Genomic DNA, 17,482 nt, shown 5'->3' with positions numbered 1-17,482 from the left:
TTTTACTTTACACTTTGGATTTGATAACCAACTTTTAAGAAAATATGGGATTTTCTTGGTGTGTAACTTTTTCAGAAACAGAAACAAAAAGGAATTTGTACATTTTCAGAAAAACAATACCGGTTATTAACTCACCAGCGTTATGTTGATTTTCAAACTGCTTGTATTCTCAGGTCCGCATTAGATAGGTACCCGATGATTCATTTTTGGCAAAGACGGAGTGCGTTGAAGACTCGTCTTACTTTTGTTTGTATATACTATGTATCACTCCTGTACAACTTTACTTTCAGACAAATGTAAACCATTAAATATGTAATGTAATGGTTGTTTACTTTACTTACTATGTGCATTGGATTTGATACTCAACGTGGAGTCAACCCTGGAAATGTTTCCGCCTTCGGTTTTCGGGGTGTGACAGATTGGTATCAGAGCCCTTGTTTATAGTGAATGAAGTATACCAAACCTTATATGGTATAAAACTATAAACACTAAGGGGCCTAAGTGCTCTGAACTAAAAGCATACTTCAAAATATAAGTATTTTCAAAAAGTATACAAGTATACCTTACCATCGAGATCCGTAACTACAAGTAGAACAAAACATAAGTAAATGGTTGTTGTATGTTGCGGTTAAACCTGGGCAATTATGTAGTCGTGTCTTGGATCAATATAGACTGGCCAACTATATTCATTCGAGACATGGCCAACATGTGCTTGGGAGTGACTGTGGTGTGCGGCATGCCTAAAACTCACCCTAATACCCCAAACATCAAACCTTGGTCGTAGCGAAACATGAAATACTATGGGAGTATTTCTCGAGCCAATCCTTGTTAGAAATCCTCAATCGAGCGTTGTTCCGTGATCATTCCTCTAGCGATAAAATTATCGGTTTTGCTACCTCCTTCCTGTTTTATCGCTTATTCGAAATATATATCTGTCATATCTCTCGATTCAATTTGGAGGACTTATCATCATCTCTTTCCTGATCTTATTAGATCAAGATGCCTCCAAGAAAGAGACCCAACTCAAAGACCAAAAACCCTCCGCCACCACCTTCTCCTCAAATTGACCTCGCAACGCTTCAAACGGCTATTACAGCCGCAGTGATAGCCGCCGTGTCACAAATGAACCCCAGAAATTCAGGAGGTGGTCCCCAACCCCAAAACCTCGAAGATAGTCAAGGACACCAAAAAGGGGGTTCTTATAAAGACTTCATGAGCGCAAAACCCACTTCCTTTGATGGTACTAGAAGTGTCATTTCCCTCACCCAATGGTTCGAGAAAATCGAATCCATCTTTGAAATATGTGCTTGTTCGGAGTCTGATAAAGTAAAGTTTGCAACCTGTACCTTCAGCGACAAATCCCTAACTTGGTGGAATGGCCGAGTCAAATCCCTGACCCTATCTGTAGCCATTGCTATGGGTTGGGAAGCCATGAGAGAACTCCTTCTGTCTGAGTACTGCCCTCGGGGCGAAATATAGAAGTTAGAGCATGAGCTCTGGAATCTAAAGATGAAGGGTTCCGATATTGCAGCATACACCTCGAGGTTTGATGACTTGGCACTGCTCTGTCCGGGAATGGTTACCCCGGAGAGTAAAAAGATAGAGAGATTTATTTGGGGGCTGACCCAACCAACCAAAGGAAATGTCTTAGCTGCACGGCTGGATACGTATGACAGCACCAAGAGTTTAGCTCAGACCCTGATCGACCACAGTGATGATGTTGAGGAATCAACCACCACCCCTGAACCGACCAAGAGTAGTGGTGAGAAAAGGAAGTTTTGGAAGAAGAATAAGATCCAATCTTCTCAAGGCTTCTCAAAGAAATAGCAGACAGTAGCAGTCCATGCTGCTACTACCCTTGTTGATGCAATTTCTGTCGTGGGATCCACAACTCAAACACCTAGTAATAGGTATGCTGGTAGCCTTCCCCGATGTGAAAAGTGTAAATACCACCATAACCCCGGCCCCTACCGTGAACTTATATGCACCAACTGTGGTAGAAAGGGGCACACGCTCCGATTCTGCAAAGCTTCGGCCCAATCGGCCAATCAATCATCTGGAGCAGGCGTTGGTCAAGCCTGCTATAACTGTGGAGAGGTTGGGCACTTTAAAAGGAACTGCCCCAAGAAGTCAACAACTGATAATACCAGGAGAATCCTAGCCATGGGACAGGAGGAGGCAGTCGCTGATCCCACTATTGTTTTGGGTACGTTCCTTCTCGACAACTCTTATGCTAGTATTCTTTTCGATTCGGGTGCTGAAAGAAGTTTTGTTAGTCATTCGTTCAAACATAATCTAAAACCTAACCCCCAACCATTAACCAAAATGTTTACTGTCGAGATGGCTAACGGTGAGAAAGAAAACGCTAACGATGTATTCATAGGATGTACCCTTACCCTGAATGACCATTCATTTCCTATAGATCTTATGCCAGTTTCCATTAAGAGCTTTGATGTTATCATTGGCATGGATTGGTTGAGTCCCAATCATGCTGATATCCTTTGTTACGAGAAAGCCATCCGTCTCAACCTTCCTTCGGGTCAAACTCTCGTAATCTATGGCGATAAACTCAGTTCCAATCTTCGTATCATTTCCTGCATCAAAGCTCAAAAGCTCCTACGAAAAGAGTGCATTGCATTCTTAGCCCATGTAATCAACAAGAAACAGGAAGTTAAAGACCTCGCGAGCATCCTCGAAGTCTGTAACTTTCCTGATGTCTTTCCAGAAGAGCTTCCAGGAATTCCTCGCGAACGTCAGGTCGAATTTCTCATTGACCTAATTCCTGGAGCTACCGTAGCCAAGCCTGCATATCACTTAGCTCCAGCAGAAATGCAGGAGTTATCCAGCCAACTCAACGAGTTACTCAGTAAAGGGTTCATCAGACCGAGTTCCTCACCCTAGTGAGCTCCGGTTTTATTTGTAAAGAAGAAAGATGGATTCTTCCGGATGTGTATCGACTACCGTGAGCTAAACAAGTTGACCGTCAAGAACCGATATCCTCTTCCACGAATAGATGACCTCTTCGATCAACTTCAGGGAGCCAGTTACTTCTCAAAGATAGACCTTCGGTCAGGGTACCATCAGTTACGAGTTCAGGAGAGTGATGTTTCCAAAATAGCTTTCAGGACTCGGTATGGACACTACGAGTTCGTAGTGATGCCCTTCGGTCTAACCAATGCACCGGCAGTGTTCATGGACCTGATGAACCGGGTGTGTTGTCCTTTCTTAGAGAAATTCATCATCATGTTCATTGATGACATCCTTGTCTACTCCAGAAGTGAAGAAGACCACAAGCAACACTTGAGGTTAGTGTTGGAAACCCTTAAATCCGAGAAGCTGTACGCGAAATTTTCCAAGTGTGAATTCTGGATTCGGAAGGTAACTTTCCTCGGTCATGTGGTAAGCGAGGAGGGTATTCATGTGGATCCTTCCAAGATTAAAGCAATAGAGAATTGGTTGGCACCAAAAATACCCACAGAAATCCGTCAATTCTTGGGTCTCGCCGGCTATTATCGGAGATTCATCCAAAATTTTTCCAAAATCGCCAAACCCCTAACCACTCTAATGCAAAAAGGTGTACCCTTTTGTTGGAGTGAAAAGAAAGAGTCCGCGTTCCAAACATTAAAGCAAGCATTGTGTAGCGCACCAGTTTTGTCCTTACCCGAAGGGACAGAAGATTTCATTGTCTATTGTGATGCATCTAATCAAGGCTTAGGCTGTGTGCTTATGCAAAGGAGAAAGGTAATTGCTTATGCCTCGAGACAGCTAAAGGCACATGAGGTCAACTACACCATGCACGACTTGGAGCTAGGAGTCGTAGTCTTTGCACTAAAGATTTGGAGACATTATCTCTACGGAACCAAGTGTACGATCTTCACTGACCATAAGAGTCTGCAGCACATCCTCAATCAGAAGGACCTAAATATGAGGCAACGGCGATGGGTAGAACTGCTTAGTGATTATGAGTGTGAGATTCGTTACCATCCCGGCAAGGCCAATGTGGTAGCAGATGCCCTTAACCGAAAGGAAAGTTCAAGCCGTAAAGTGAGAACACTGACGATGATTATCCATTCCCATTTATCCATGCAAATCTGAGATGCTCAGATAGAAGCCCTTAAACCCGAGAACAAATAAAGCGAAGCCTTGAGGGGAATGGATAAGAAACTTGAGATCAGAAGTGATGGAGTCTACTGTTTCATGAACCAAATCTGGATTCCAAAGTCCGAAGGATTCAGGGAGATTGTCATGGAAGAGGCACACAAGACCAGATACTCTGTTCACCCAGGTTCGGACAAGATGTACCTAGATCTCAAGAAACAATACTGGTGGCCAAACATAAAAGCCGAGATCGCTATGTTTGTGGGCAAGTGTTTGACTTGCGACAAAGTAAAAGTCGAGTACCAGAAACCTTCGGGTCTTCTCCAGCAACCCGAAATACCCGAGTGGAAATGGGAGATGATTACCATGGATTTCATCACCAAGTTACCCAAGTGTCCGAGTGGGTACGATACCATTTAGGTAATTGTTGATCGTTTGACCAAGTCCGCTCACTTCATCCCGATTAAATAATCGTTCAAGATGGAAAGACTTGCGCGGATCTACATCCAAGAGGTAGTTTGGCTGCACGGTGTACCCACGTCCATTATCTCTGATCGAGATAACAGGTTTACCTCCAGATTTTGGCAATCTGTTCAGAAGTCTCTTGGAACCAAACTAGACATGAGCACGCCTTGTCACCCTCAGACCGACAGACAGAGTGAGAGGACTATCCAAACCCTGGAAGACATGCTTAGGGCATGTGTCATCGATTTTGGAAAGTCTTGGGACACACATTTACCTTTGATCGAGTTCTCGTACAACAACAATTACCACACCAGCATCAAGGCTGTTCTGTTTGAGGCCATCTACAGTCGCAAGTGCAGATCCCCTCTATGCTGGGCCGAGGTAGGGGACACGCAGCTGGCCAAGAGTTGATTTCCCAACAGTGATCTCACTGGTCTTGAAATCATCCGTGAAACCACTGAGAAAATCATCCAGATCCGAGAATGACTGAAATCTTCACGAGACCGACAGAAGAGTTACAGTGATAACCAACGGAAATCTCTGGAGTTCCAGGTTGGAGACCGTGTCTTGTTGAAGGTCTCGCCCTGGAAAGGCATGATACGCTTTGGGAAACGTGGGAAACTTAATCCGAGGTACATTGGACCCTTCGAGATCCTCGCCAGGATCGGTCCGGTAGCCTATAAACTCCGATTACCCCATGAACTCAGAAACATTCATCCTGTCTTTCAAATCTCTAATCTTAAGAAGTGTTTATCCAATGAAACTCTTGTGATCCCTCTTGATGAAATCGAGATCAATGAGAACCTGAACTTTGCGGAAGAACCAATCGAAATCATGGATCGAGAGATCAAACGCACGAAACAAAGTTGCATCCCGATAGTGAAGGTTAGCTGGAATGCCAAATGAGGACCGGAATTCACTTGGGAGAGTGAAGACTCAATGAGACAGAAGTATCTGTATCTCTTTCCAAATCCATGATTTGTATCTTAACTCTGAATTTCGAGACGAAATTCCCTCTAACAGGGGGATAATGTAACAACCCGAAACTTCTAACCATGTAATTGATCTGTGTTTCAGCACTAAAACTTGAGTTCATTATCTTTTGTTACATCTTGTGGTTCCATATGGGTGCTCTAGACTTAGTATAACCTGGATATAAGTCCTAGGAAGGGTTGGAAAGTGCTTTAGTATCACAAAATCGGGCCAAACACACCAAATAAGGTGTGTGAGGCCACACACCTGTGTGTACGGCCGCACACCCAACCGCACTCACCCTCAACCTCACACTCAATCCCTTATATGGATGGATACCCCTTCATTCATTCATTTGGATGTTTCTCTTCCTTCTCTCTACTTTCTCTCTCTAAAATCATCAACCAAGAACACTTGGAAGGCTTCATAATTGTGAACTACTCCATTTTCAAGCTAAGTATAGTGGTAAACACTTGAATCCCAAGCTTAAAACTCATCATGTTCATCATCCCTTGAAGGTGTACGGCCGCACACCTTCACATGGGGGCAACATACATTCAAATATCCCAAGTGTGAAGAACAAACACTTCAAAATCATCATATAGACTCAAATGAGGAGTGTAGGGCTGCACACTCCTGTGTACAGCCGCACACACCCTCTGTACGGCCGCACACTCTTGTGTGCTGCCTCACACACACTCCTGGCCGCACTCCCCAACCATACACTCATTTTCAAGACCATACACCCACTCTAATGCCCATATTTGGCCTTAAACCTGCATAAATCATTAAGTTTGGATCATAGGACACTTATTCTTAGTAAATCCAATCCCTAAGGATGTTTTCCCATCATGTTTAATCATGAACCACCTTAGTTCTAACTCATTTATGTGTTGTCACATGAATAATAGGGGCCATAGGCGTTGAGGGCATCCGTTGACACTCGAACCCTACATTAAGCGGTGAGTTCATACCCCTACTCTTTTCAATGTTTTTCACTGTTTTCAGGGGGGATACAAGTAAAGTACAAGGAATACTTGTACTTTAAAGTTGTTTTTACATGTGTTGCGTTCCATAATTCATATGCTTTTAACACTGATAATCATAACAAATAACATTTTGAACTCGCAGAACACACTATCATATTATTTGTGAAAAACATTATAAAATGTTGTATTTTATATTTTCACAAAAGGTTTTGCACATTATATTAGTTAACAGCATAACCTTTGATCTTGAAACATGTAACATAGTACAATGTTTTGTCCTCGGTAACACTCCTCAGAGATACGCGAGTGGAGGATCATCGTTTGCATCAGTACCTTTCTATATTATTACTAGTAAATTTGTTATTCGTATAAATTGGAGACAAGTCCTCGGTAACACTGCATAAAGATACGCGAGTGGAGGACCGCCCCCGTAATCAGAATCTCCTGGAGGGAGAACGTGACTTGAGTGTATAGATCTATATGGGGCTGACTACCCCACACCTGGCTGCTAGCTACAACTGTACCGAAAGGTTCAAGGGTGATGAAAGTCATAAGGTGATGTGGACTACTTATTGCCATATCTAGTGTATTGTATGGTTATGGAACTCGCAATTTAGATAACAGAGATTTACTAAATGGTAATAATGAACAAGTAACTATGTTTACTTTACATACATTAGTTTTATATACGTGTTAAAACTAATACCACTCACAGGAATAACCAGGTTTTCAGTATACATCTTTCACATTAGTAACCAACATTTAGGAAAATATGGGATTTTCCTTGGGTAACACTCTTACATAACTAGATTCGTATAACAGATTTAGACAACTAAACTTTACAATTTACAAGGGTAAACATGTTTTTAGTATACATCTTTTACTTTACACTTTGGATTTGATAACCAACTTTTAAGAAAATATGGGATTTTCTTGGTGTGTAACTTTTTCAGAAGCAAAAACAAAAAGGAGCTTGTACATTTTCAGAAAAACAAAACCGGTTATGAACTCACCAACGTTATGCTGATTTTCAAACTGCTTGTATTCTCAGGTCCACATTAGACAGGTACCCGATGATTCCTTTTTGGCAAAGACAGAGTGCTTTGAAGACTCGTCTTACTTTTGTTTGTATATACTATGTATCACTCCTGTACAACTTTACTTTCAAACAAATGTAAACCATTAAATATGTAATGTAATGGTTGTTTACTTTACTTACTATGTGCATTTGATTTGATACTCAACGTGGAGTCAACCCTAGAAATGTTTCCGCCTTCGTTTTTCGGGGTGTGACACTCTCCTCTCTCTCCAATCATCGTCTTGCTAAGTTGGTGTTTGTAAGCCATTAGAGGAGTGACAATTGTGACTCTAAGCTCCAAGGACAAGAAGATTCAAGCAAGAAACTTAAGGTAATCTTCTAGATTTGTTTTTCTTATGTTATTACCTAGATCTATTGTTCAAAAGTCTTGGATTCAATGCATGTTCAATTAGAGAAACCTAGATCCAAGCATTAGGGTTTGTATATGCACATAGGAATGTTCATATGGCAAAAACCCATCAGTCCCGTGCCCTGTCCTTCAGAAGACAAGAAGCTAATCTGACCTTGTCCCCCTTAGGACATCTGCTAGTCCGGAACGCGTTGGCAACATCTGCCAACCACCTAGTACTCGCAATAGGGTCCTACGCCCCATGGTAGTATGGAGCTCCACAAGCCCGAAACTCCCTGAAGGTGAGTGTGCGCGACCCCATCATTACCGCCATCTCAGTACGAAATGTGCTCAACTTCTCATCCATCAACTCCAAGATACCCTCCTTGATCGAACCAAAGATCACATGAGTCTACTCAAGTATGATACGGGTAACCTCTGAAGTGAAAAACTCCCTAGTCTGCTCATCCAATTGCTCGGCCTATGGGCCTGATCCTGATCCCTCCCTGGCACCTGAGCTGCCAACTACTGGCATAGGGCGTAAAACCACCATTCTGAAAACACATCATGATAAACGTCAGAAACACCTATATATCTCGAGGGATCGCTACTACTATAGGTTTCCTGGTCTCGCCCCGGCCTTCCTTAATTCAAGTACAGATCCTCTGCTTCCAGTAGCATGGGCCCCTACTACCTTCCACATCTATCCGTACCCTCCTCAAGAACTGCCTTGACTCCACTAAGTCACTACTACTGCTACTGATCTCTACTACCCTCATCCTAGGCTTACCCTAGGGAAATCTATGACTCAACCAAAACGAGTCCTCAGCTGCTGAAGGCCTCCTTGTAATGCCAATTAGTCATCACCTGAATACCATCACATGTGATAAGACTCGGATAATCCTTCGAGTAAAAGACTCGTCCCAACAACGGTTAGACTCAAACAAGAGCTGCGAAGTATGGACAAATCCAGCACTCTAAGATTATTCAACTCTGGTCACATGCGATGTGGCGTATTCACCTAATAGCTAACTCCCATTACTCGGAGTCCCACAAAGCACACACGTAACATTCGGACACAGGAAACTACTCAACAATTCTATCCTCATAATGAGAAGTTGTACTAGCATACAATGCTAAACTCATACTATCAGGCATAACCTAAACAGGCTATCCTACTGTTGTCTACTCAATACTAGCATACAATTCCCATAAAGCTAAAACACATATAGCAGGCACATAAGGCATCTTCCTAGATCCTTAGTCCTATTCTAACATGTTGTTCTACTGAAACTGAAACACGTATTCATAATATAAACTTGTATGGGTAATTTGGGAGTACTTACTTGAGCTCGGCTGATCGCATGCACCACACCCTTTTCTCGTTTTCAAAACTCTTTTCTTTTTAAGTCTCTTTCGCAAAAATTCTTTTGAAAACATTTTTCTTTTGAAAATCTTTTTACTATTTCCTTAGTTTGAGTTCAGTCACACCCATAAGTGCGCCCGAATCCCTCAAACCAAGGCTCTGATACCAACTTGAAACGACCCAAAAGACGACCCAAATTTTTTTGTTAAAAAATAGTAAATATATCAACCATCATAATATATCATGAAATCGTACGTCATAAATCCCAAAAAGTTGTAATAGATGTGTCATGACAAAAGAATTGTATCAACATAACATGGCATCTGAAATAAACTCCCAGATAGTCCGGACTTCGGTCCGAGCTCTTCCCTTTGCTTGCGGAAGTACCAGAAACCAAAACTAAAACTGTAAGCACAAAGCTTAGTGAGCTCCCCTAAACTACCAAATACCATACAATAACATATAAACACATATTGGGCCTTGCCCACTGCATCGGACCGAGATCCGGACTAACTAGGGCCTTGCCCTCGGACTAACTAGGGTCTTGCCCCCTGCATCGGACCGAAGTGCGGAAACTGCATCGGACCGAAGTCCGGACTATCTGGGGCCTTGCCCCCTGCATCGGACCGAAGTCCGGCTAACTGCATCGGACTGAAGTCCGGACTAACCGGGGCCTTGCCCCCTGCATTGGGCCGGAGTCCGACTAACTACATCGGACCGAATTCCGGACTAACTGGGGCCTTGCCCCTGCATCCGACCGAAGTCCGGAAGCATAACATATCAACTAGCATAAGCACATATACTGCATACTGCATCGGACCGAAGTCCAGAACACATAGCACAAAGACATGCTTGAATCACAAAGACATCAAGCACACTAAATTACTGCATCGGACCGAAGTCCGGATCTACTGCCAGCTACACGGATCGGCATTATGGCCGTAGACCCGTTCCTAGTGGAAGGAAACTCACCTCATAATGCTGGTTGCTGAGATGCTAACTCTAAAAGTGGCTGACTGCTGCTCCGGAACTGTCCGGCTACAAATCCCAAAAATACTAGATTAGTTACTTGCAAATACCCTCAGGGTATGATGACTATTTTACCCCAGGTCAATGTCAACTCCTGGTCAAAGTCAACTTCTAGTTGATCGGACTCACCGAGTCCCTTCTTTACTAACACCGACTTTAACTCACCAAGTCCCTTTCCCACTCACTGACTCACCGTGAACTTTCAAGCCGAAGAAAAGCGAGAACTCGCGACTCGACTCGTCGAGTCCGAAGAGCAACTCGCCGAGTCCTGTCGCACAGATTCCATATAGTCGAATTCAAAACCATTCTAGAGCATTTAACTTGCAGATCTGAGGCCCTCGAACCATCTGAACACGTAGAGTTTCTAACTTTACGTATAACTAAGAAGGAATGAAGCTATTTCACTCAAACACTACTTTTCTCGGCAAAAATCATCTGACTCGCCGAGTTGTATAAACAACTCGTTGAGTCTAAGGCAATCTTCATCGGACTCATTGAGTTGCTCATCCAACTCGTCGATTCCACGGCTAACTTCATATGACTCGCCGAGTCAAGCTTGCGACTCGTCGAGTCCATTCAGCCCCTTTTTCCATACAGACCTGATTTGAGCCATGCAACGGCTCCAAATCACAGATCCAAGCTTCTAGGGCATGCTTATCACATAAAGTTGGAAACTTTACGTGCATGCATGGCTTTAAAGGCTTCAAATGTCAAAACTATGCTCTTAATGGGGTTCCAAGCTCAAGAGGGACCTCAATCACGACCCTAACTGAAACTTTACACTTCTAGAATGTAATGAAAGTCCATATTTGAAGTTTCCATCCAAAGGAGAGTCCATATCTCAAATTTTGAATCATAAGAGGCTCCAAAGAAGGCATAACAAGCATAAAGGAGGTTTAATGGAGAATTGCACAAGGTCATAACTTCATTACTTGAATGAGAAACAGATGGAAGCTAACTCCTGGATCTCCCTTCTCTTCTATGGACCTTCTTTCCTTCTTCTTCTTCCCAAAGCTTCCAAGCTAGCACAAACACACTCAAACTCAACAATGGGGCTAGGGTTTACAGGGGAAATGTTCTGAGAGTGATAGAGGCGAGGTTGGGGGCGTATAAGTGTGTTTAAATAGGGTGCAAACCCTTAAAATTAGGGTTTCATCCAGGCTGACTCGCCGAGTCCAGAGTATGGACTCGTCGAGTAGCCAACTCAAAACGCGTGATTACCTCGTCTCTACTCGACGAGTCGGGCCACAGACTCGTCGAGTAACCCTTCAGAAATGAAGATACTCAATTTGAATTATGTACCAAAAATGGGGCGTTACAATAAGAGTCTCCGGTATTGCTTTTATGTGTTCTACGAGTACCCCAGCCATTGGATTAGAAACACAATCGAACAGTTCTTGTTTACCAGAATGTCAATGTGCAGATTCATGTCATGGCCCTTTATCGGCGACACCAATAACGGCGACATTGACCTATAGTGGCAACTTTTCAGTATGTTGTCGCTATTGGTGTCGTAGCTAAATGCATTATTTCTTGTAGTGTTTAAATTCTTAGGATGCAATATTTGGTGATACGGTGATGTTGAATGAATATATCATGCATTCTAAGACGGGATTAAATGCAAGAAATTGCAATGTACTTATTTAAATTTATTATTGCATCCTACTTCCATTTAAACCTATTATAACATTTTAACTTTCTACCATCCATGGTATCCAAATACAAAGTAATTTTCAATGCTATAATATATATATATATATATATATATATATATATATATATATATATATATATATATATATATATATATATATATATATATATATATATATATATATATATATATATATATATATATATGAAAGTACAATGCTATAAATAGATAGATATTTTATATTACAATGTATATCAAAAGAAAATTACTGAAAGTGCGAGGCAATAATTGAGTGGAAATTAAAAATATTGTATCTTCTCTGATAAGTACGAGGCAATATTGTTGGGTTAATCGTTTATTTAGCGGGGCACGGATACGGGTCATTAAGTCATGATCTGGTAGCTTATTGGTCATGGGTAACTGATGGAGTTTACAAGCATATCTACAATTAATAAAGATGGAAAATAAAAGGTGTTTACTTGTTCAAAAGAGGACCGATTCTTGAGGGGTCTTCCCATATTTTACTTTTCTATAGGAGTAAGTTTAGAACGTGGGTATGGTATATTACTTAAAGAGATGACATAGCTAGAGTAGTAGTAGATGCAGTAACTTTGTTTTTTTTAATATAATAAGAAGCTTCTCCATTTTCTGTTGCAAGTTTATATTCACATACATACGTGCATAGTGTGTGTTTTTTTCAAGAACCTGTGCCAACATAATAGAGGTCTACCAAACACCTAAAATGCAGCTAGTTGATTTAAGAATCGGCAAGAACAAGTAAATAAAAGAACCATTTGAAAGAATACACATAAATCACATGGTTGCATATATCTCGTCTAAAAGGCCGTTTTTTGTATATATTGGGAAAAAACGTGAAGCGCCGTTGTAAACAACCATTTAAATCTTATAAAATTAGTAGTTGTAAATTAAAAGCAATAAATACTTTAAACAAAGTGGAAAATAGGAAAGCGACTTAAAGGGCTTTTCACATCCAATGATATCGAAATACTTTCATTTCCTGATTCGAGTCCAATAGCATGCTCAGATGAATCCATCAACTGCACCAGAGTGCCACTACTACTCAAGCCACCATGTCCAACTAGTCCACCACCATCAACCGTGCGTGCCACCTCTTATATATAACTATGCCAAAGCTATAGCAATTGCTTCTCTGTTAATATTGTTGTCATCCACATGCAAGTTCAAAACTGATGCATTTGCATCTTTCCATTGACAAGTAAGCATGTTCTTATGGAAAAGAAGTGGGTAAAGGTTAAGAACCTAAGAATTCGAGGAGTTGGATAAAAAGGTGAAAACCCTGTACACTCGAGAAAGATTGGAGCCAAAACGAATTGAACATACTAATATCCAAGTTAGTTTTAATTAGATCATCTCAAACCATGACTTGATCCAAACCATCGGAATTTGGAAGTAGAAATTATTAAGTGATTAAGTCCTCAAATTAGTTCATTCTATTGCATGTGGAGTGCATGTGTAATAATTGCTTTTAAGGATGTTATTTTCCGATAGGTCCAATCCAGGTAATCTTCTTATAAATAATTCATGAATGGTCTTACCCTCTCTTAAAAGCATTTTTTTATTACACTTGCCTTGAAAGATGAAATGCTTCAAGAATCATTCCAATTTAATTTAAACCAAACCCATAAAATTGTAATCATTTCCTCCCTGCAAAATGTGAGCAAAAACGCTTGTTTGATCTCTAAATCGTACCCATCATCCTTGGATTCCAAACTACCACATCTTTACAAAAGTTCTCATCAAATTTTCCACAGAAGATAGATAATGTCCTGCTGGCTAAATAATAAGCCATAATAACAGACGTGGAAATGGGCAGATAAGCAAGATAATCAACCTTCAATGCCAGGACATGAAACTTCACAGCTTTCTTACACTAGGTCTCACTTTACATAACTCTGCAAGATCAATAACATTAAAAAAAAAAAAAAAAAAATCAATAGCTCAAGGACCTAGAGTTCTTTGAGGCATTCCCTCCCACTTGTGAAAAACTCGACCCCGAGTTAACATCTGGATATAATGGAACATCATCATGAAACTCATACAAATCAGCCAGGTTGAATGTCTTTGAAATGTTCATGTCACTCGGAAGATCAACTACATTGACATTGTCATTAATTTTTCTGAGTATCTTGTAAGGACCATACTTTCTTGGCTTAATCTTACTGAATGTCCCAATAGAAAGCCTTTCTTTCCATAGAAAAATCATCACATGATCTCCCTCCTTGAACAACTTCTGGCGCCTTTTCATATCAGCAACTTGTTTGTATTGATCGTTCTTTGCCTCAAGCCTAGCTTTGACTTCAGCTTGCACATCATGTACTTAGAATCTCTTCAAACGAACCACTTCACGAAAAAGTAATTGTGCCACATGTGATGCATCAGAGGTCTTCTTACAAGGGATTAAATGGCCCATCTTTGAGAACCTGTCAACCACGACAAAAACAGAGTCGACCCACGGGGAAGTCCCAAGACAAAATCCATAGCGAGGTCCTCCCAGATACTGTTTGGAACTGGCAGAGTCATCCATAGACCGGTGTTTTGTGCTTGTCCCTTTGCTGTTTGGCAGACATAGCACTTACAAACGAATTTTCCCACATCTCGCTTTAACTGTGACCAGTAAAACCTTGATTCCACCCCGTGTATTAGGCCCTAAGTGATTGCTTAATCCATCACTATGTAGGTCTCTGATCAGCTTTTCCCTCAAAGAGCTCTTAGGAATACATAATTGATTACCTCTAAAAAGAAATCCATCAGTAACATGATCGCTTCATCACACACTGTTTCCATAAGTCGCTAAAATCATCATCATCATCATCATCAACATATAGCTCTTTTAGAAACTCAAAGCCCACAACCTCTTGTTGCATAATTACAAGTATTTGAGCTCTACGACTTAGTGCATCAGCCACCTTATTTAACACCCCTGGTTTGTGGTCAAGAACAAATGGAAATCTTTGAATGTAATTCGACCATCTCACGTGCATGTTACTAAGGTACTTCTGGTGGTTTAAGTTTTTTAAAGCTTGATGGTCAGAATGTAACAGGAATTGTTTATGAACAAGGTAATGTTCCCAATGTTTTAATGCTCTAAAAACTGCATAAAATTCTTGTTCATAAGTACTCCATTTTTGGCGTGCATCACTAAGTTTTTCACTGAGATAAAACAGCCCCAATATCAACTCCACTAGCATCGCATTCTAGTTCAAACAACTTACGAAATTCGCCAATGCTAAAACAGGGGTGGTGCATAACTTCTCCTTAATTTGTGAAAATGCAGCCTTTGCCTCATTGCCCCATTGAAATTTCCCTTTCTTCAAACATTCAGTGATGGGTGCAACTATGCTGCTGAAATTTTTAATGAATCTTCTATAGAATGTCGCTAATACATGGAAACTTCTAACTTCCGAGATTGTTTTAGGTGTAGGACACTCTTTGATTGCTTTGATTTTGTCATTATCAACTAGAATACCTTCAGCACTTATAACATAACGCAAAAATATTAACCTTTCAGTCACCCACTCACACTTCTTTATGTTAATATACAACTTATTTTTGTTCAAAACCTCAAACACGCTTCTCAAATGCCCAACATGATCATTTTCACAATGACTATATATCAAAATGTCATCGAGGCAAATTTACCAATAAAGGGGTGTAATACGTGGTTCATCATTCTCATAAAAGTACTTGGGGCATTGCACAATCCAAACCGCATCACCATCCACTCGTATAATACGTCTTTAGTTTTGAAGGCCGTTTCCATTCATCTCCGGGTCTTACTCGAATCTGGTGGTACCTGCTTCGCAAGTGTACTTTTGAAAATAGTTTGGAACCCTCCAACATGTCTAACATATCATTTAATCTTTGAGAATGGTTGATTGTAATAATTGTTAAAAATATGTTAGAGTTCGATTGTCAAACCACCTCAAATCCTTATGTGTTAAGACGTATTGTATGTAATTTTTTTGTCTATAAAGTGTACTAAATACATAATACTCATAATTACATTTCGAATATCTCAATTTTCCCAACAAGCTGTATATCGCTAAAGATCGAAACAAAAAACACAAAAACTAATATTATTTATTGCGTTAAGAATAAATTTTTTTGCATCGAGTATACTTACGACAAGTTTTCGATCAAATTGGATAGGTTATACTCTCAGGACTTCGTGGATATAAAGAAGGTCAAAAAGAGAGATCATGTGCAAAAGATATGTCCATTTTAATAAACCAAATCAGTATAACACCGTTATTTCCTAATGTTGAAAATCGAGTGGATCCGTTAAAGTACTTACACATCTCATATGGAAATTACGAGAACGTTTTTGAACTCAAACTTAGGTATACTATTTGATTTCATATTCACAATATTTTTAACTCGAATAATTATCAAATTTGCGAAAACTGATGAATCGAGATGTTTTAGAGTCGAAACGTTAATCATCTTTCCCCGGAATTCTACATATCAAAATTAAGATCCATTCAAGTTTTTGAAATTAACACATTCAAGACAGCCATTCGCCACTTTTGGAAAATTTATAAGATGTCGGAATCTTGGCCCACAAATCAAGAAAGTTAGAGAATGTCGCCACTTTGATGTCATAAGTATGACATCACCTTCAAGTACTCTAATACATGCATACTTAAGACTTAATTCACAGCCATGATACAAAGACTTCCATGCACCTAAGACTGAAATTATATATATATATATATATATATATATATATATATATATATATATATATATATATATATATATATGGGAAAATGCCTTAAAAGACCAATTAAGTTTCAAAAACGTTCATATTACCCCAATTACGTTTTTGTTGTTCAAAAAAAACCAACGAACTTATGTTTTTTATTATAAATCCAAATAAAGTTACGAATATAAATAACATTTTTTAATGGTGACCGGCATGTTGCAGGTAAACGATGAGTTGGCATATGTGTTGTTGAGTTGGCATATGGTTGGCTACGTGGCATTTGTGTTAGATAGATATAGGGCATAATGGGGGATACGACTCCTTAATCAATCGACTTCTTCAATCGACTTCTTCAACATGGCTTCGGGGGATACGACTCCTTAATCAATCGACTTCTTCAATCGACTTCTTCAACATGGCTTCTTCGTCTCGATCCTCCAACTCATGGTCAAGATCAAAAATTTCCATGTCAAAAAGCACAATTGATAAGGCACATCCTTGTGATTGTGGGTTTCCTTCTCGCATCTGGATATCAACAACAAAGGCAAATTCTGGTAAAAAATTTAGGGTTTACCCTAACTCTTTGGTAAGTATATATCTAAAAGCTTGTTCTTGTTTGGGTCCCTTTTTGTTTTTCATGCTACAATATTGTTTGTTTATGTTATAATTGAAGATGAAGGATCCAAAGGATAAATGTGATTTCTGGGAATGGGTTGATGATGATGAAGAAATTAT

At 40.1% G+C, this 17,482-nt stretch overlaps 1 protein-coding gene across 1 annotated transcript; it reads right to left on the bottom strand.

Annotated features, from left to right (window-relative positions):
* Window positions 1–15,236: 15,236 nt before the first annotated feature.
* On the bottom strand, window positions 15,237–15,802 carry LOC145045670 (putative mitochondrial protein AtMg00860). Its single transcript, XM_078993989.1, has 2 exons — window positions 15,750–15,802; window positions 15,237–15,648 (listed from the first exon to the last, which is right to left on the bottom strand). The coding sequence occupies exons 1-2, from the start codon at window positions 15,800–15,802 to the stop codon at window positions 15,237–15,239; spliced, it is 465 nt and encodes a 154-aa protein (XP_078850115.1).
* Window positions 15,803–17,482: the final 1,680 nt, after the last annotated feature.

Source organism: Lactuca saligna, chromosome 5 (assembly GCF_052625555.1).
Source record: "Lactuca saligna cultivar CGN05327 chromosome 5, ASM5262555v1, whole genome shotgun sequence".
Classification (NCBI taxonomy): Eukaryota; Viridiplantae; Streptophyta; class Magnoliopsida; order Asterales; family Asteraceae; genus Lactuca; species Lactuca saligna.
Note: the sequence above shows the minus strand (reverse complement) of the source record. Positions and strands in the feature narration are given on the sequence as shown.